Genomic DNA, 20,864 nt, shown 5'->3' with positions numbered 1-20,864 from the left:
TAAAGGTGAGTTTCTATTTATAGTAGTGTGGGACAGAATGGATTGAATTTTCTCTTAAGATGGACCTGGATTCAAATCTCAGTTTGCCTTTTTACTAATGGTGTGAGCAGGCAAATCAACGAGCCTCAGCTTCCTCAGCTACAGAAAGGGCCTGGTCATGTTCTAGATTTAGGATATTGGTTGGCCTACATTAGGCATTAAATAGTAACTTTTAAATGACAAAATAATCACCTAGAGAGTTAGGGTATGACAGGAGCTAAGAAGAGAAAGTGATTCTGAAAGAGTCAAATAAAATTAATTGGGAAATTTCATGCTGAGAAGAAAGCTCAATTCTGGTAGACTGACAAAAGGAGTCCTAATTTGTGGTTGATCTTGGTGGTTTCCATGGACAGGGTCAGTGTTTTAACAGTTGAAGACCAGACTGGAAACAACATATACCTTGCTTAAGGCATTGGCATTATTATATCTGGGTAAGGGAAATATTAGTGATCTTGATTTTAAATGTTTACACGGATCTCCATACATTTCTTTCTAAAATTAAAGCATGTCGAGCAGGCTGTTCTAAGCCACGGGGCCTTATGGGGTAGTGGCTGAAGGATCCCTGCTGGAGATCACTGAACAGAATTCTTACCCTTCTTCTGTGGTCCTGGGTAGGTTGTCTAACCTTTTATGTCATAATGTCCTCATTTGCTAATTGGGGACAATGCTTTTGCTAGCCTGACAGGGTCATTGTGAGAATTAAATATGATAAGCGTGAGAAACAACTATGTTTGGTACTTTATAGACTTACACACAATTTTTTTCTCTGTCGATTTTCATGATTCTTAGATTTTTACCCCCTCTGCATGTTATTCTGGGTATAGAGATATAGGAGGATATTTAAATGTCTTTTTTTAAAAATTAATTTTATCTATTTATTTTTAAAAAATTTTTTATTTTTTATTTTTTTATTTTTTTTGTATTTTTCTGAAGCTGGAAACGGGGAGAGACAGTCAGACAGACTCCCGCATGTGCCCGACCAGGACCCACCAGGCATACCCACCAGGGGGCGACGCTCTGCCCACCAAAGCGGGCAATGCTCTGCCCCTCCGGGGTGTCGCTCTGTCACGACCAGAGCCACTCTAGCACCTGGGGCAGAGGCCAAGGAGCCATCCCCAGTGCCCGGGCCATCTTTGCTCCAATGGAGCCTCGGCTGCGGGAGGGGAAGAGAGAGACAGAGAGGAAGGAGAGGGGGAGGGGTGGAGAAGCAGATGGGTGCCTCTCCTGTGTGCCCTGGCTGAGAATCGAACCCGGGACTTCTGCATGCCAGGCCGATGCTCTACCACTGAGCCAACCGGCCAGGGCCTAATTTTATTTTTTTGTACTTTTCCAAAACCAAAAGCCGGGAGGCAGTCAGACAGACTCCCGCATGTGCCTGACCGGGATCCACCCAGCATGCCCACCAGGGGGCGATGCTCTGCCCATCTGGGGCGTTGCTAGTTTGCAGTCGGAGCCATTCTAGCACCTGAGGTGGAGGTCATGGAGGCGTCCTCAGCACCCGGGCCAACTTTGCTCCAATGGAACCTTGGCTGCGGGAGGGGAAGAGAGAGATAGAAAGAAAAGAGAGGGGGAAAGGTGGAGAAACAGATGGGCGCTTCTCCTGTGTGCCCTGGCCGGGAATCGAACCTAGGACTTCCACATGCTGGGCTGACGCTCTACTGCTGAGCCAACCAGCCAGGCCTAAATGTCTTTTTTTTTTTTAATTGAGGTATAATTTACCTATAGTGACATCCATAGGTTGATGAATTTTGAGAAATGTGTATATCTGTGTAACTCAGACTCCTACTAAGATATAAAACATTTCCATCACTCCAGAACATTCCCATGTCACTTCCCAGGTACATCCCTCCACCCCCAGGGCAAGCACTCTTCTGATTTTATCATTCCAGATTAATTTTGTCTTCACTAGGACTTCGCATAAATGGAACTGTCCCTTATGTGCTATTTTGTGCTTGACTTCCTTTGCTCAACATGATGTTTGTGCAACATGTCTATGGTTTCATGTATTCAGACTATTTTTTTGATGTGTGTATCTTTCCAGGACACCTTTGATAGGGAGAGACAGAAAGAGTTTGGCGTTCGGGATCGACAGCTAGACTCGGAGCTGAACTCAACTCGTAGTCAACTCAACCAGGTTCAAGACGAGTAAGAGGAATGCAAGTTATCTTTTTCCAAAAAGAGTTGTTTGTTCTTTATTTAATTTTTAATTTTGAAAGGCGAATCATGTAAAGTGATTTGCTAATAAGTAATGTGTGTGTGTGTGTGTATGTGTGTATGTGTGTGTGTGTGTGTGTATGAGAGAGAGTTGGGAGTCAGTGTCTTTGAATTTGGGGCCAGGATTTTCCTTGTACGTCGTTATGATCCCTAAGACTCTGGACCCCTTGGCCCCATTCCTGGGCCTACTTTTCATGAGATCCATTATTAGCCCATATTTATAAACAGTAGAAATGTTACATGAAGATCTGTTTTTCGGGAGGAGAATTAGAAGGTGTGGCGGGAGAGGGTTAAGGAGGGTGAGAGCAGAAGCAAGCTGGAGCAGGCTGCATTTCCCTGTCAGGTGTACTCATCTGGGGCTTGAGACTGAGAGCACAGGTTCTGTAAATGACGAACCATTCCAGATTCTGGGATAACTAGCAGATAGAAAAGTGTATTTTAAAAAAGTTAAGCAGTGTAAGGAAGCGACAGACATGAGATGCCTGCTGTGTACAAAACCAGGGCAGGCAAGCTCCAGGAATCACTTCAAAGAAAATTGCCAAATTTGGGTTTTTCTAAGGAGGACAGATATACATATATGAAATTGCATTCAGCATACCTAACAAAAACCCTTCAATCAATAAGATGTTTCTCCTCCCAAGCATTGATCCATTGCTGACATGTCTGAGACAGCAGGGAATTCTTTTTTAAACTAGTTCAGGCTTGTGATAGACGAGGGTGTGGCATTCTGCCTTTTTCTCTGATGATGATTTCTTTCTAAGGAAAACATCTCTACTGATTTAGTTTTGCCTGAAAGGAAAATACAGATACCTTTTGCAAAATGCATACAACAAACAAGTGTATAGAGAAATCACTTGGTACCTCGTCCTTGTTAATATTTTGGGCTGTTTTACTCCAGACCTTCTCCACTGTGTGCACCTGACCTCCGCACACCCCCATTCATGTTTCCAATCATACCCATCATCAAAGAGCGGTTTTATAGCTGCCACAGAATTTACAAATGTAAGGTACGAAAAGCATAATTCCTCTAATTTTACAACTTATTTCAACCAGTGTCAGCTGATTTGGAGTGGGGTGAGGAAGATCCTTAAATTTACCACGTCTTTTCTGGTTTATTGTAGTTCCTTTTGTGTAAATATTCAGTTAATTCCAAGTCCAGACTTTCACTAGGGGCTGTGTTTGTCCTTTCAAGGGCTCTCATTGCCCTCCATCTTCTCAGACTGACATCTGGGGGTAGCGGGATGCTTGCCTGCTCTCCTGGTGTGGGAGGAGAGGGGCTCTGGTCTTGTTGGCCTCGGTTCCATCCGGTACTGAGGTCTTGTGCTGAGTTCTGATTGTCTGGTGAGGTTTCCTGGGACATTTATTGGCCACTGCTGCTGATGACCAGGTCTCTTGATTTGTCTTTTTTTGCTTCAAGATGTTACCAATAGGGGCCAGGAATTCCCACCTCCCCTCTCTCTTGTCACTGTGGCTCTGTAGTTAGCTGTAAAGGGCACCATGGACTGAGAAACTGTGACTGCATGCACTTTTAAAACTTCTTATTAGAAAGTAATTTTAAATACAGAAAAGTTGCAAGAAGATTACCAAGAACACCCGCACACCCTTTCATATACCTTTTGCCTCATTTGCTTGGTCATCTGCTTGCGTGTGTTCTCTTTTTCTATACGCCTCCCTACCCCTCACATCCATTTGAAAGTTGCACATAGGAAGGTATTGTTGCTTTTCTCTGAATTTCCTAGTTTAATTTTTTTGAATTTCCTAGTTCTGTTTTGTTTTATTATGAACCCACCTATGGTTCCTATTTTATTTTTATTTAAGGCATCACACATGACAGAGGCTGTTCCCCACCTTCTGTGGTAGCCAGCTCTCTCCTCCCTCTCTTAATCTGCCCACCTGTCTCTAAAACCAGTGTGCCACTTGCTGTGGGATGAGTGACCCACCCAGGGAGGTTCCCATGTCTATTTTTTTTTTTTGCATTTTTCTGAAGCTGGAAATGGGGAGGCAGTCAGACAAACTCCCGCATGTGCCTGACCGGGATCCACCCATCATGCCCACCAGGGGGCGACACTCTGCCCCTCTGTTGCATCCAGAGCCATTCTAGCACCTGAGGCAGGGGCCATGGAGCCATCCCCAGCGCCCGGGCCATCTTTGCTCCAATGGAGCCTCAGCTGCAGGAGGGGAAGAGAGAGACAGAGAGGATGGAGAGGGGGAGGGGTGGAGAAGCAGATGGGCGCCTCTCCTGTGTGCTCTGGCCAGGAATCGAACTTGGGACTCCTGCACGCCAGGCCGACGCTCTACCACTGAGCCAACCGGCCATGGCCCCCATGTCTAATTTTGTGGAGACCAGCTTGGTTGTGACTCAGTTTCAAAGGTGCAAATTCCAACACGTGCTGAATGGGGACAGGTCTGCCCAGTTCTGATGAACTCTAGACAAGGCTTGACTGCTCAATGTTATTCCTGGGCTCTGGTTAGGAATCCCACTTTCCGCATGTCCTATGCTTCCTAAGTACCTCCCCCACGCCTTTTTTCTGTCTACTGTATTACTGTTGCCTTGGCTCAAGCTTCGGATACCTCTGGCCTCAGCTCATTGCCTTCCTCCTGGTTTCCTTGTTTCCATTCTTGCTCTACTACAGGCCATTTCACACATAGAAAGCACCGATATATTTTTACTGTACTAAGTCATTGCCTGCTTAAAAGCTGTGAGCGGGCTTCCCAGGGTTCTCACGGCGCTGCCTGATCGGACCCTACCTCTCGCTTCACCCTCATCTCATGCCAGACTCCCCTCACCCAGTCTGCTGTCTGCTTCCTCTTCACTTTAAGCCTTTGCCTGTGCTCCTTCGGAAACACGGAGGTCTCCCGCTGGCCCTTGCATGGCTGGCATTTAATTGTCCTTCATGCCTCAGCTTCAATAGGACTTTCTCAGAGTCTGCTTGTGACTACTATTCTTTCTTCTTCTCCTTAAATTTCTCTTTCACAATGATCTAAGAATATCGCTTTCCACAATTTGGAACCCTTAAACATTGTTTGCATATTTGGGATCTGGTGGACTGGGCTTACTGTCGTATATTGATGTTTTGACACGGTTGTATCTTTAGCACCCAGCATTATGCCTGGCACATAATAAATTCTCAGAAATTGGTCAATGAATACATAAATCCATAACAAAAAGATTTAAATAGATGTTCATCTCCTTAAAGCAATTCTTGGCACATGAATACACCTCCTTTTCTTCTCTCTGAATGTCATCCAAGGGTACCACATTAGCATGCATGTGATGTGTATATGTGCTCACATGTGTGTGCCACGTTTTCAGAGGGAAAAAAGTACTTTATTCCTGTTTCATGCTCTTTCATTTCTTAGTTTGTTTTGTTCTTTTAATTTTCTGCAGTTTTCTCTTGATAAAATGTTCCTTTTCCCATATATTGATATATATTTTAAAACCTATAATATATTCACATTTGAATTAGACCACAGCAATTTCCTCTCAACCTCCTACAGTAGGCCTATTGAGAAGTTATTACTACTCTGGCTTTGCTTTAGATTTTAGACATTTTGTTCATTCATTTTTCAGGTTTTTAAAAAAGATATGTACTATGTGACAGGCACTGTTTTAGGTGCTGGGGATAATAAGCTGAATAAAATAATCTCTTTTCCCCCAAATACTTCACAGTGTGTTTGTAAGGCTATTGTAAATGTGCAGTTAGTGGTGGAGGAGCTCAGGAGAAGGGGAGACAGACTTCACCTGAGAGAGTCCAGGCTGGGCTGTGAGTGGCACCTGAAGGATGAGGACAGCTGGTGTGGGTTTAGATAACAGGTGCTCTCTCTCAGCCTCAGGACCACTGTGTAAGAGCCTGGATGTCCCAGGGAACTGGGCTCAGCTAAGTCAAGAAACCTTTGCCAACCCATGGCCTCTCACTGTCCTGGGACCACTTAATTGAGAACTGTTGGTCTTCAACCATCATCATCCAGCACATGCCCATTTCCTTTTGAATTTACACTTAAAGAAATAGTATCATTTACTATGGTTTGTTTACAATGGAGAGATTCATTAAAACAACAGTGACTGAGCTTTGCAGAAAAACAGGAAACTCGTGTTTAATAAGAGATGGAAGTCACAGGCAGGAAGACACGAAATACTTGGTAATCAAGTGTAATTGTGGAGGACTTTATAGATGGGGAAATAATTTTTTTAAAATATATTTAGGAAGTCTAGGAAAATTAAGTCAAGTTCAATTTACTATGCAAAGTAATCAGAATAGATAGGAGTGTAGTTCAGAAAAATGAAGATTTTATAGAGCAAGGCTGTCTGGGGACCTGATATAATTAGAGCAGATGCATGAAGAGGGTGAAAAGAAGGAATTGAACAAATTTCTTTGTCCTTTACATTTTAATATTAATTATTATGTACTTATATAGTCTTCTAGGGGGTAGTGGCTTCATAATTTCTGTGTTTGACATTGAAAAAGGATGCTAGCATGTTTTTGCATATAAATGCACCATAATATTTGCAATATCACCTGATTAAATGCAGATGTCTTATAATTTGATCTTGTTTATGTCGAATTTATATCATATGCCAAAAGTTCCCTAGAGAGAATCTTATGCCTTGATTTAGAAAGTCTGCCAATTTTGGAAAATCTGTCTTTAGTTACTGATTTTTCTTACAGTCTGGCTGAAACTCCAAAGACTCTTGAAGAAACCAAGAACAGATCGGCCATATCCCTTTTGGCTGCAGAGGAGGAAATAAATCAGCTAAGAAAGCAGTAAGGAAAAAAAAATGACAGGATTAATGCAGCCTGCTGATTAATCTTTGAATTTAGCTTTTTGGTGTTCCATTACAACATGAAAGAATCTGTTTGAAATCAAAGAGGAAAGAGAACGATATTTTTATTAGTGTTTTATATATTTTTCTTACTATTCAATACAAAAACATTACCTATCTACTAGAGAGAATTTTCAAAGTACAATATAGCATACAGGAAAGTAAAAACCCCTCTCATAATTCCAGAACCAGTTCTGTTACCATTGGACATGTCTTCCAAGTCATACTTTGAAAATAGAGTTAAGGCTACAAAATAAGAATAATTACAATTTAGGATCCCAGTTTTTCCCACTTAACATTGTTTTTCTATTACTAATGAAAAATAACTCACTGCAGAACTTAGTTTTGAATAAGTGCATCATGTCTTGTCAGTTGGGTATTTTTCTAATATTGACTATTTACTTTGATACCAGTTTTCAACATTGGAAATAATGTTAAATGATGATTTCTGTGGCAAATATTAATTTAAATTTCAGATGATTCTCTAAAGTTAAATTTCTAGAAGAGGCAAAAATAAACACTGATCCTTAAAATGATACCTTCCTTGATTTTCATTTTGATATTTTCCTTCCAAAAAGAGCAAGTGGAAATTGTATTAAAATATAATTTTTTGTATTAAGTTTATAGTAACATATATATAAATATGATTATGTATGAATATATATATATGAATATCTATTGTCTTCAGTCATGTTCTAATTGTTTTGATTTCTTCAGAAATACCACTAAATTTTAGCTTGGAGCACCATTCTCTTTTCCACTTCTATCTCCTCTCTCATCATTTTAATCTCTTATTCCTGTTTGACAGACCTTCTCACATGCACTGATCAGATTACGCAGTGATTCTGTTCTTCACTATTTCTAGAGCAGTTTTTAATTCTGCTGTCGCATTTCTGGCTTCTCTGCATCCATCCCAGTCTTACCCCTTACCTATTTGTCTCACCCAATGTCATTTTCCTCACAGCATGTCTTCTTATGGCTTTGCTCCTGTCTTATGATGGCCAGGCCTCTGTACCTTTATGAGTATGCCAACTTTATTGCTAAAGCTTCATTTGTTACTGTAATACATTATGTTCATAGGTCCGCACTTCCGCCTAGTATCGTGGATGTTATTCAGTTTCCATGGTAGTTTCTCCCCGTAATCCTTCTTCAGAGATAGTATCTTTGCCCAGCCTCCAGACTAGGTTTGTTGAGGTCAGATGCTCCTGGAATTCTGTGCAGTTAGTATTGGTCCAGCCTAGAACGATGTGACTATGAGCCCACTCTGCTTTTGCCAGAGGATCTGCCTATGTATCCTCAGGAGAGCTGTTCCAATGCAAGTTGTCCACGGGGAGTGGCCCCCTGACCCTGGCAAGTCTCCTCTTCGCTGATCTGTGTCTGTTCCTATGTACTTCCATTAGAGGTCTCCAAAGCAATGATGCCATACGATGTAGAGTAGCCTCTGTTTTAATGCCTATTGTTGCTTATTACCTTTTCTTCTTCCCTCCCTCCCTCCCCCCTTCTCTTTTCTTTCTTTACTTAAAAACAAAACATTTTTTTTTTTCCTGTTCAGGCTTAAATCTCTTCAAGCCCAGGAGGAATCCCGCCACAAAAGCACAGCGCGTAGAAGCTCTCCGCGTCGGATCCCGGAGCAGCGCCCTGCTGAGAGCAGAGGCTTAATGCAGCGGACCTTGGAGCAGAGGCGACCGGACTATATGAGCTCCAGCAAGCGCAGCTCTGACAGGTCTGATGCAGAAGTGATATCCGATTATGAAAAGCAGGTCCGGACGCTGAAGGACGAGATCGCTCTTCTGTCTGCTGAAAAATCTGCACTCCAAGGAAGGTCTGATATATTCTCACACATCTTTTCATTTAAGTTCCTTGTGTTAGTTATAAAAATGTGGCTTGGGGGGGTGAAGTAAAATGACACCCTGGAACCCCCCCAAAACCCAACAATATGGCAAGTATGGGAAGCTTTGAATTGTAAAGGGTTTTCTCTGACTGCACCCTACCCTTCCAGAGAGAGAAGCCACCTCCTGGCTTGCCACTGCTTGAGCACTAATTGATTTTAGGCTGACATAGAAACTTAAGGAATGAAACTGAGAGGTATGAGAAAGGGAAATTCTTTGGCTCAAAACAAGATTTGAGGGGGCCAGGAAAGGCAAGAGTTGGTACACATATTGAAAGAATGTTTCATTATATGAAGGTCTTGTTTACTTCCCTTTTTCTTTCTTTCTTTAAAAATTTTTTTTCTTAAGTGAGAAGCAGGGAGGCAGAGACAGATTCCCATATGTGCCCCCACTGGGATCCACCTGGCAAGCCCCCTATGGGGCAATGCTCTGCCCATCTGGGGCCAATGCTTAGTTGCTCAGCAACTAAGCTATTTTATTGCTTGAAGGAAGGCCATCAAGCCATCCTCAGCACCTGGGGCCAATATGCTCCATCGGAGCCATGACTACGGGAGGGGAAGTGAGAGATAGACAGAAAGCAATGGGAGAGGGCTGGAGAAGCAGATGGGCGCTTCTCCTGTGTGCTCTGACTGGGAATTGAATCTGGGATATCGACACACCGGCTGATGTTCTACCGCTGAGCCAACTTGTCAGGACCCAGTCTTATTTTCTTAAGGCCTAAGAGTCCTTTCTCCAGGATGACCAACTGTCATTTTACTGTAAGGTATTTCCTTTCTCTGGCTTTGTTTGATGAAGGTATAGGTTAGCATTCTTGTAATATCCCTTTCTACTGTGGACAAACATTAAGACGGGTCATGCAGACAATGTTGAGTGAAGGCAAAGTAGGATGTTTGGAGTCATTGCATTTTCCTTGTTCTCTCTAAATACCTCCCCTCCCTCAGCCTGATAACAAGCCCTTATTCAAGTTATTAAAGCCACCCCGATGCCTGATCCCCATTCCCCTAAATGTCACCTTAGCCTTTCATTTTTAAGAATCACTTCAGTGTTGTGCTGCTGCTGGCTTGTCCCAGCTCCTAAGAATGTATTCCGTGCATTTCTGACCAACTCCAACTTTAGTGACTTTGCACTGATAGCTTGAAATCGGCCAAGGTTGTAGTATTTGTTGCACCATGGAAATTGACATATACTATTAATGAGGGCTCTCCCCCTCTCTTCAGAGTCCACTTTACACTACTTTTTGTCCCATGGTTTCTTCTTCGAAACTTCCTTTTGTGGGGTGAGGCATTGCCTTTGGGCTAGCTAATCTGATCATTTTTGTTGTACTTGGTATCCATAAACATTTTACTGATTTGGTTCTTTCCACTTTGCCAAGTACTTCCACATATATTCGTTCACCTGATTTTCCAGCCCCAACCCCCCGCCCCTAAACAGAGCAGACAAGATGTAGGTGAAAACTGCAGCTCTGGAGAAGAGAAACGATTGGTGCTGTTCCTGCCGCTATGATGTAGTGGGGCTGGGACTACAGCACAGACGGCCTTTCCCATCGTCCTGTGTTCATCTCATCTTCCACCACAAGGCTCCCCGAGGCTGGGGAGGTGCAATCAAGAAAATCTGACTTCTTTAACTCTGGCTCTTACCAGCTGTCGTACCCCAGGACAGCCAATGAGCGTTTCTTTTTTTTTTTTTTTTTTTTTAAATTTTTTTTATTATTATTCATTTTAGAGAGGAGAGGGAGAGAGAGAGGAGAGACAGAGAGAGAGAAGAGGGGAGGAGCTGGAAGCATCAACTCCCATATGTGCCTTGACCAGGCAAGCCCAGGGTTTCAAACCGGCGACCTCAGCATTTCCAGGTCGACGCTTTATCCACTGTGCCACCACAGGTCAGGCTAGCGTTTCTGAGCTCCAAGTTCCTCATCTGTAAAACACCGACAGTCAGTGCTGGACTCACAGGGCTGCTTGAAGGATAAATGGGGTGCTCAGTGAGTCAGAGTGCTTTATCACGTCTGATCCACCATGCAAATATAGAGTCTTGTTTCACGGCTGTGGTCACATTTGAGACCTTGCGGCGATGCAGGGCCTTTGGCAGGCCTAGTGGGGAGGCCATGGAGGCAGCTGCTTTCGGGGCCTGCAGGGGCCCATGGCTCTGAGTATCATTTGCAGTTCATGTGGGGAGAAGCTGAGCCCAGGAAGGACAGGGAAGTGAATCAAGGTGCTTCCATGCTGATTCTTGCTTACCAATAGGTCCACCAGGAGCCGGTCTCCTAGCCCTGCCCTTCGCAGCCGCAGCCGCAGCCACAGCCCCCGCCGCAGCCCCCACCACAGCCCCCGCCGCAGCCGCAGCCGCAGCCGCAGCCCCCACCACAGCCCCCGCCGCAGCCGCAGCCGCAGCCGTAGCCATAGCCGCAGTCACAGCCGCAGCCAGAGCCACAGCCGCAACCACAGCCCCTCCACCGCAATGGTGAAGATCAGGACCCCGTCCCCGAATCGCGCCAAACTGTCCAGTGTGGCGCGCAAGGCTGCGCTCTTGTCCCGGTTCAGCGATGCCTACTCCCAGGCCCGCCTGGATGTGCAGTGCCTGCTGCGGCAATGCATCGACAAAGCCGAGACCGTGCAGCGGATCATCTACATCGCCACCGTGGTATGTGACCCTCGGGCTGCGCTCTAGAGGTCTGTGGGCGCGGCCGGGAGACAGCAGTTTGGTAAACTAAACAGTACAGCTTAAAAAAACTGGTAGATCTGGGGTCCCTGCAAGAGAGTGAGATTTCCATGCTTGTCCTCCCTCCCTCTCTTCCTTTCCTCATTCCATTGCAGGTATTTGAGATGAATCGTTTGTCACAGTCAATAACTATTCTTATGTATTAATATTGCTGTTGACCAGACATTTGTAGAAATGGGTATATATTTAGTTGATTTACACAGAAGCTTATAAATGGGTGTGGATACACCAGTGGATATGTTATTGCTAATGGCTATCATTTGATTGATTTCCTTCCATTATTAGAAAAATCAGTAGTAGTTACTAAAACTGCTGTCATATCAGCTACTTGAATATAGCAGATTAAAAAGTGCTCATATATAATCCTTAAAGCAAGTGGAGTTATTTCTTTGGTACCATATTGAGACACTGAGTCCATTATGAGAACAGCCATATATATATATGGTCTACTGGAAAGTTCTGTCCATTTTTGGAATAAAACAAAATACAAATTTTTCTTACCATCAATAAACTTTATTAAATAATATAATTGCCATTATTATTAATGATTTCTTGCCAGCGTGAGGGCAATTTGTATATCCCATTTTTGAAAAATGTTTTATCTTTTGATGCAAAAAATTGAACCAGTGCTTGTTTGATATCTCCTTCATTTTTTAATTTTTTGCCCTTCAAAAAATTTTGTAAGGACAAAAACAAGTGATAGTTGGAGGGTGCTAAGTCCGGGGAATATGGTGGATGCAACAGACATGCTTCTGTAGCATTTCTTCCTTGTTGAAATTCGTAAAAATTACAGTGGCGTAAATGAACTTTATCAGTAGCCATGGGTATACTATCGCTTCACATATAACTTGAATCAACTTTGTTTTAGTTAATTTGCTACGTCTGTATGTATACATTAAGTGATAAAAATAGAGAGGCACATATACACCAAATAAACATGTGCTTACGTGTCGAAACTTGTTGTGATAGAAATGGACAGAACTTTCCGGTAGACCTTATATATAAAATTTGAGAGGAGGGGAGATAGAGAGACAGACTTTCTACATGCACCCCGACGGACACCTGGAAACCCCTGTCTTGGGCTGATGCTCTGCCCATGTAAGGCTGATGGTCTCAATGGAACTATTTTTAGTGCCTGAGACAGAGGCTCCACAGAGCCATCCTCAGCGCCCAGGGCCAATGTGCTTGAATCAATCCAGCCATGACTGTAGGAGGGGAAGAGAAAGAGAGAGAGAGAGAGAGAGAGGAAGGAGAGAGGTGGAGAAGCAGATGGTGACTTCTCCTGTGTGCCCTGACTGCAAATTGGACCCAGGACATCCACATGCTGGGTTGATGCTCTACACTAAGCCAAACAGCCAGGGCCACAGCTGAATATTAAATAAAACAGGACATTGGTATGAGAGCAGAATTTTCAGACTCTATTCAACTCTATATCCTGTATTTATTAACTTATGTCAGGGGTCAGCAGACTAGGAGCTGTGGGCCCTATCTGGCAGAGAACTATATTTCTACGAAAAATACTACCTGAGAGCTAAGATGATAAAAATAGTTTTATATTTTTAAAGGATTGAAAAAAAATGTGACAGAGAAATATATGACAGCAAAGCTAAAATGTATGTTGTCTGGCTCTTTACAGAAAAAAGTTTGCCAGTCCCTGGTTTGAGAAGCATTTACTGAGCTAAATAAAGTTCTGTAAGCACAGAGGTGATGTTCTTCACGTACAACTAAGTTTTCCCAGTGCTGACTACATAATAAGCATTTAAAAAATATTTGTTGAAATACTATATGTCAGGAAAAATGCCCAACACTTGATATGTGTCTATGCATAACAAACACTAAATTGGTAACTTTCTCTTATTTCTTGACCAGTAATATGATGTTACTGTGGGATCAGAGAATCAGCTAACACTTTCCAAGTAGTTATGTTACCACAGATGATTTATTTCCTTGAATTTCTGTACTGTCCTACATTCCATATTACCAGAAAGATGATCCACTGTCTTAAAATTAATGAGTGTGGATAATCATATATGTAATTATGTACCTTTCAAAATTGAGACTCAGGAGGTCCTCGGGTTATGACATAGTTCTCTGTTCCTATGAGTGACATAACCCGAATTTTGGTGTAAGTCGAAAAACATCCTAGCCTAAGTCACTTACCTATCCTAACACAGTTGTCAAATCATAATCTAGAACATAAAAACACAACTAAGCCACAAAAAAAGGAAAATAATATACTGTATTATATGTCTTACTCTGTATTCTTCTGCTGCGTGCAACCAAACTAGTTCGCCCATGAAGTCTGTAAGTACCACGCTAATGGCGTAAGTCGAAACACTCATGTCTCATTTTTTAAAAGTTTTTATGGAAGTGAGCATCATAAACTCAAAATGTTTTATGTCGAGACTGACGTAACCCGAGGACTTCGTATATTTGTGTGTATGTATGTGTGTGTGTGTATATATGTATATATATATAATATTTCCCGTAGTACGAGTAGTTTTAACCAACTGCGTTTGGTTATGAGAAGGCCCATGTGATGTTGAATTTTTGATAGGCATTATTTCCTCACTCCTTGCTTTGGACTTCTTTGTCCTCCTCCTCTCACCAAATAAATTTGCTGCAATTTTTATTGCAGGAGGCATTCCATGTAGCTAAAATGGCATTCAGACATTTCAAGATCCGTGTGAGGAAATCGTTGTCACCATCTTATGTGGCGTCAAAGGACTTTGAGGATGCCGTCTCGGATTATATCATTTGTCACCTTGATCTATATGATTCCGAAAGCAGTGTCAACGTAAGTGGTGGGTCTCTTCTTGGGGCTGGTTTGCTACGAATGAGGTTTACACAGAATACCAGTAACTCAGAAACCCATTCAATTCTTCTGTGGAATGGCAGAGCAGAAACAAGCAGCATCCAATGTACTTTGTGGAACCAGTCAATATTCACTGTTTCTTTCTTAGATATCGTATGGAGAAAAGTATTCTGAGCTTAATAGTTCTACTCTTTAGATCAGCGATTTTCAACCAGTGTGTCGCAGCACACTGGTGTACTACGAGAATTTTTAAAACATGCAATACCTGACTATTTAGTCAGGGCACTGACCTCTTTTCCCTTAGATTGTCAAATAAAAAAATGACAACAGCCAACGCAATAATAGCTTTCTGGTGTGAATGATCAAAATTATACCTATATTTTTTTGTCAGGTGAACAAAAAATATAACATATTTTTTGGTGTGCTAATGAATTTTAGTAATTAGTTTATGTGTGCCATGAGATGAAAAAGATTGAAAATTGCTGCTGTAGATGGGCCCTTAAGATTAGAAGATAGAACATCATAGTTCCTAAGACTTTAGAAAAGAGAGGTATGGATTTGCACCATACCTCTGCCACTTAACAGCTGTGTGACCTTGCACATTTACTTAACCACTCTGTGCTTTAGGTTTCTAGTCTTTAAATAAGAACAACAATAGTCACAACCCCATAGAGTTTATGAGAGGATTAAATGAAAGAAAGCAGGTCATTTTCTTAACACAAGACTTGGCACATACTGAACTCTCCATAAAAGCAAGCGATTATAATTGTTATTTTTTTGTTTTGTTTTGTTTTTGTTTTTTTTTAATATTAATATTTTTTAATTAAATTTAATGCAGTGACATTGATAAATCAGGGTACATATGTTGAGAGAAAATATCTCTAGATTATTTTGACATTTGATTGTGCTGTATACCCCTCCTGCAAAGTTAAATTGTCTTCTGTCACCTTCTATCTGGTTTTCTTTGTGCCCCTCCCCTCCCCTAACCCCTCTCTCCTTCTTCACCCCCTCCCCCCCCCCCCAACCCCCCCCCCCCGCCCCTGTTGCCATCACATTCTTGTTCATGTCTCTGAGTCTCATTTTTATGTCCCTTCTATGTATGGATTCATCTCAGTTTTTTTTCTGATTTACTTATTTCACTCCGTATAATGTTATCAAGGTCCATCCATGTTATTGTAAATGATCCGATGTCATCATGTCTTATGGCTGAGTAGAATTCCATAGTATATATGTACCAAAGTTTTTTAATCCACTCGTCCTCTGACGGACACTTGGGCTGTTTCCAGATCTTCGCTATTGTGAACAATGCTGCCACAAACATGCGGGTGCATTTCTCCTTTTCGAGCCGTTCTATGGTGTCCTTGGGGTATATTCCTAAAAGTGGGATAGCTGGGTCAAAAGGCGGTTCGATTTTCAGTTTTTTGAGGAATCTCCATACTGTTTTCCACAGTGGCTGCACCAGTCTGCATTCCCACCAGCAGTGCAGGAGGGTCCCCTTTTCTCCACATCCTCGCCAGCACTTATTCTGTGTTGTTTTGTTGATAAGCGCCATTCTGGCTGGTGTAAGGTGATATCTCATTGTGGTTTTAATTTGCATTTCTCTAATGATTAGTGATGTTGAGCATTTTTTCATATGCCTATTGGCCATCTGTATGTCCTCTTTGGAGAAGTGTCTATTCATCTCTTTTGCCCATTTTTGGATTGGGTTGTTTGTCTTCCTGGTGTTGAGTTTTACAAGTTCTTTATAAATTTTGGTTATTAACCCCTTATCAGACGTATTGTCAAATATGTTCTCCCATTGTGTAGTTTGTCTTTTTATTCTGTTCTTGTTGTCTTTAGCTGTGCAAAAGCTTTTTAGTTTGATATAGTCCCATTTGTTTATCCTGTCTTTTATTTCACTTCCCCGTGGAGATAAATCAGCAAATATATTGCTCCGAGAGATGTCGGAGAGCTTACTGCCTATGTTTTCTTCTAAGATGCTTATGGTTTCACGGCCTACATTCAAGTCTTTTATCCATTTTGAGTTTATTTTTGTGAGTGGTGTAAGCTGGTGATCTAGTTTCATTTTTTTGCAGGTAGCTGTCCAATTTTCCCAACACCATTTGTTAAAGAGGCTGTCTTTACTCCATTGTATTTCCTTACCTCCTTTGTCAAATATCAGTTGTCCATAGAACTGTGGGTTTATTTCTGGGTTCTCTGTTCTATTCCATTGATCTATATGCCTGTTCTTATGCCAGTACCAGGCTGTTTTGAGTACAATGGCCTTGTAGTATAACTTGATATCAGGAAGTGTGATACCTCCCACTTTATTCTTCTTTTTTAAGATTGCTGAGGCTATTCGTGTCCTTTTTTGGTTCCATATAAATTTTTGGAATATGTGTTCTATATCTTTGAAGTATGTCATTGGTATTTTAATTGGTATTGCATTGAATTTATAAATTGCTTTGGGTAATATAGACATTTTAATGATGTTTATTCTTCCTAACCATGAGCACGGTATATGCTTCCACTTGTTAGTATCTTCCTTGATTTCTTTTATCAATGTTTTGTAATTTTCCGAGTACAAGTCTTTAGTCTCCTTGGTTAAGTTTACTCCTAGGTACTTTATTTTTTTGGTTGTAATTGTGAAGGGGATTGTTTCCTTAATTTCTCTTTCTGACTGTTCATTGTTGGTGTATACAAATGCTTCTGATTTCTGAGTATTGATTTTATATCCTGCCACTTTGCTGAATTTATTTATCAGGTCCAGTAGTTTTTTGACTGAGACTTTAGGGTTTTCTATATACAATATCATATCATCTGCAAATAATGATAGTTTTACTTCTTCTTTTCCAACTTGAATGCCTTTTATTTCTTCTTCTTGTCTGATTGCTGTGGCTAGGACTTCCAGGACTATGTTAAATAAGAGTGGTGAAAGGGGGCACCCCTGCCTTGTTCCTGATCTTAAGGGTATTGCTTTTAATTTTTGCCCATTGAGTATGATGTTGGCTGTGGGTTTCTCATAGATGGCTTTTATCATGTTGAGGTATGTTCCCTGTATTCCCACTTTGCTGAGAGTTTTGATCATAAATGGGTGCTGGATTTTATCAAATGCTTTTTCTGCATCTATTGAAATTATCATATGGTTTTTCTCCTTCTTTTTGTTTATGTGATGAATCACATTGATTGATTTACGAATATTGTACCAGCCTTGCCTCCTCAGAATAAATCCCACTTGATCATGGTGTATGATTTTTTCCATATATTGTTGGATCCGGTTTGCTAATATTTTGTTGAGGATTTTAGCATCTATATTCATCAGAGATATTGGCCTATAATTTTCTTTCTTTGTGTGGTCTTTGCCTGGTTTTGGAATCAGAATTATGCTCGCCTCATAAAAGGAGTTTGGAAGTCTTCCTTCCTCTTGAATTTTTTGAAATAGTTTGAGAAGGATAGGAGTTAGTTCTTCTTTGAATATTTGGTAGAATTCCGTTGTGAAGCCATCGGGCCCGGGACTTTTCTTTGTTGGGAGTTTTTTGATAACTGTTTCGATCTCCTTTGGTGTAATTGGTCTGTTTAAGTTTTCTGATTCTTCCAGATTGATTTTTGGAAGATTGTACGTTTCAAGGAATTTGTCCATTTCATCTAGGTTGTCTAGTTTTTTGGCATACAGTTCTTCATAGTATTTTCTTACAATATTTTGTATTTCTGTTGTGTCAGTTGTTATTTCTCCTCTCTGATTTCTAATTTTATTTATTTGAGTCCTCTCTCTCTTTTTCTTGGTGAGTCTACTTAAAGGTGCATCAATCTTGTTTACCTTTTCAAAGAACCAGCTCCCAGTTTCATTGATCCTCTGTATTGTTTCTTTAGCCTCTATGTCATTTATTTCTGCTCTGATCTTTATTATTTCCTTCCTTCTACTACATTTGGGCTTTACTTGCTGTTCTTTTTCTAATTCTTTTAGATGCAGGGTTAAGTTGTTTATTTGAGCTTTTTCTAGCTTCTGAAAGTGTGCCTGTAGTGCTATGAACTTCCCTCTCAGCACTGCTTTCGCTGTGTCCCATAAATTTTGAGTTGTTGTATGCTCATTGTCATTCGTTTCTAGGAATTTCTTTATTTCTTCTTTGATCTCATTCTTAATCCATTCATTATTTAACACCCTGCTATTTAGTTTCCATGTGTTTGAGAATTTTTGAGCTTTTCTGCTGTGATTCATTTCTAGTTTCATGCCGTTGTGATCGGAGAAAGTGCTTGATATGATTTCAGTCTTCTTAAATTTGTTGAGAGCACTTTTGTGCCCTAACATGTGGTCTATCCTAGAGAATGTACCATGAGCACTTGAAAAGAATGTATATTCTGCTGCTTTAGGGTGAAAGGTTCTGAAGATATCTATTAAATCGAGTTGATCTAGTGTTTCCAATAAGTCTGCTGTTTCTTTGTTAATTTTCTTGCTTGAGGATCTATCTAGTGATGTTAGTGGGGTATTGAAATCCCCTACTATTATAGTATTGCTGTTGATCTCGCCCTTTAAATCCATCAAAGTCTGTCTTATATATTTGGGTGCTCCTATATTAGGTGCATAGATATTTATAATAGTTATATCTTCCTGTTGGATTACTCCCTTTATCATTATGTAGTGGCCTTCTTTATCTCTTACTATATCCTTTGTTTTAAAGTCCAATTTGTCTGATATAAGTATTGCTACCCCAGCTTTTTTTTCATTTCCGTTTGCATGAAACATTTTTTTCCATCCTTTTACCTTCAATCTGTGTGTGTCTTTTGTTCTAAGGTGTGTCTCTTGTAGACAACATATGTATGGGTCCTGTTTTCTTATCCACGCAGCTACCCTATGTCTTTTGATTGGATCATTTAATCCATTTACATTTAAGGTTATTATTGATATGTAGTTGTTTATTGCCATTTTCTTCTTTAAAGGTGTATTCCTTTTTCTTTTTTTTTTTTTCTGAATTCTTTTCCCACTTTATCTGTTTACACCAGGCCCCTTAATATTTCCTGCAGCATTGGTTTGGTTGTAATGAATTCCTTGAGTTGTTTTTTGTCTGGGAAGCTTTTTATTTCTCCTTCAATTTTAAACGATAGCCTTGCTGGATAAAGTAGTCTTGGTTGTAGGTTCTTGTTCTGCATTACTTTGAATATTTCTTGCCATTCCCTTCTGGCCTCAAGTGTTTCTGTTGAGAAGTCAGATGTCATCCTTATGGGGGCTCCTTGTAGGTGATAACTTTTTTTTCTCTTGCAGCTTTTAATATTTTCTCTTTATTGCTTAGCTTTGGTATTTTAATTATGATGTGTCTTGGTGTAGGTTTCTTTGGGTTTCTCTTTAATGGAGTCCTCTGTGCTTCTTGGATTTGTGAGAGTTTCTCTTGCATTAATTTAGGGAAGTTTTCAGCTATGATATGATTGAACAAAGTCTCTATCCCTTGTTCTTTTTCTTCTTCTTCAGGAACCCCTATGATGCGGATGTTATTTCTCTTCATGTTGTCACAGAGCTCTCTAAGAGTTTCCTCTGACTTTTTGAGTCTTTTTTCTCTTTTCTTCTCTGCTTTCATGCCTTCATTCCAGTTGTCTTCTAACTCACTGATTCGATCCTCTGCTCTATCTGTCCTGTTTTTAATTCCTTCCATTGTGGTCTTTATTTCTGATATTGTATTTGTCGTCTCCAACTGATTCTTTTTTATACTTGCTATTTCTTTATTTAGGTTTTCAAACTCCCCCTCCATTGTTGTTCTAAGATCCCTAAGCATCCTTACAATCATTATTTTGAACTCCGCATCTGGAAGTTTGATTATTTCCATATCACTCAGTTCATCTCTCGAAAGTGTCTCTTGTGGTTTCATTTGGATTGCACTCCTTTGTTTTCTCATCTTCTTCTTCTTTTTTTTTTTTTTATTTGTAGAGTTGATTGAGTCTAGGCTTGGTGTTGTCTGCCTCCAGTTTTCAGTTGTGTTATTTTTAGGTCTTCGTGGTTGGTATCAGCTATTATTTGTAATCCACTTTCGGATTTGGGCAGCTTTGAAGTCTTTTTTTTTTTTTTTAAAGATTTTATTTATTCATTATAGAGAGGGGAGAGAGAGAGAGAGAGAGAGAGAGAGAGAAGAGGGAGGATCAGGAAGCATCAACTCCCATATGTGCCTTGACCAGGCAAGCCCAGGGTTTTGAACCGGCAACCTCAGCGTTTCCAGGTTGACACTTTATCCACTGCGCCACCACAGGTCAGACTGAAGTCTTGATTTGTTTGTTTTCTTAACAGGTGATAGTCTTGTTAACTGATCTCAGCAGGGGGCTTCCTTGAAACTGTATCCAGGAATGCTGTGGGTGTAACCTGAGACACTGAAGGTCTCTTCCTCCAACTAATCTCACTGGGGGCAGGGTT

The 20,864-nt window shown here is 40.9% G+C and overlaps 1 protein-coding gene across 2 annotated transcripts in view; it reads left to right on the top strand.

The window, feature by feature from the left end:
• Window positions 1–20,864, top strand: part of SPATA18 (spermatogenesis associated 18) — a 50,274-nt gene that overhangs the window by 16,929 nt on the left and 12,481 nt on the right. Inside the window, exons 4-8 of one of the 2 annotated variants that reach the window (XM_066279066.1) lie at window positions 2,081–2,184; window positions 6,921–7,016; window positions 8,628–8,897; window positions 11,205–11,601; window positions 14,318–14,476. In XM_066279066.1, the coding sequence (XP_066135163.1) occupies window positions 2,081–2,184; window positions 6,921–7,016; window positions 8,628–8,897; window positions 11,205–11,601; window positions 14,318–14,476 (1,026 nt within the window). The remainder of the gene's footprint in view (window positions 1–2,080; window positions 2,185–6,920; window positions 7,017–8,627; window positions 8,898–11,204; window positions 11,602–14,317; window positions 14,477–20,864) is intronic. The other variant, XM_066279067.1, reaches the window with a different exon arrangement.

This window comes from Saccopteryx bilineata, chromosome 5 (assembly GCF_036850765.1).
Source record: "Saccopteryx bilineata isolate mSacBil1 chromosome 5, mSacBil1_pri_phased_curated, whole genome shotgun sequence".
In the NCBI taxonomy this organism is placed as follows: Eukaryota; Metazoa; Chordata; class Mammalia; order Chiroptera; family Emballonuridae; genus Saccopteryx; species Saccopteryx bilineata.
This window is presented reverse-complemented; position numbering and strand designations above follow the sequence as displayed.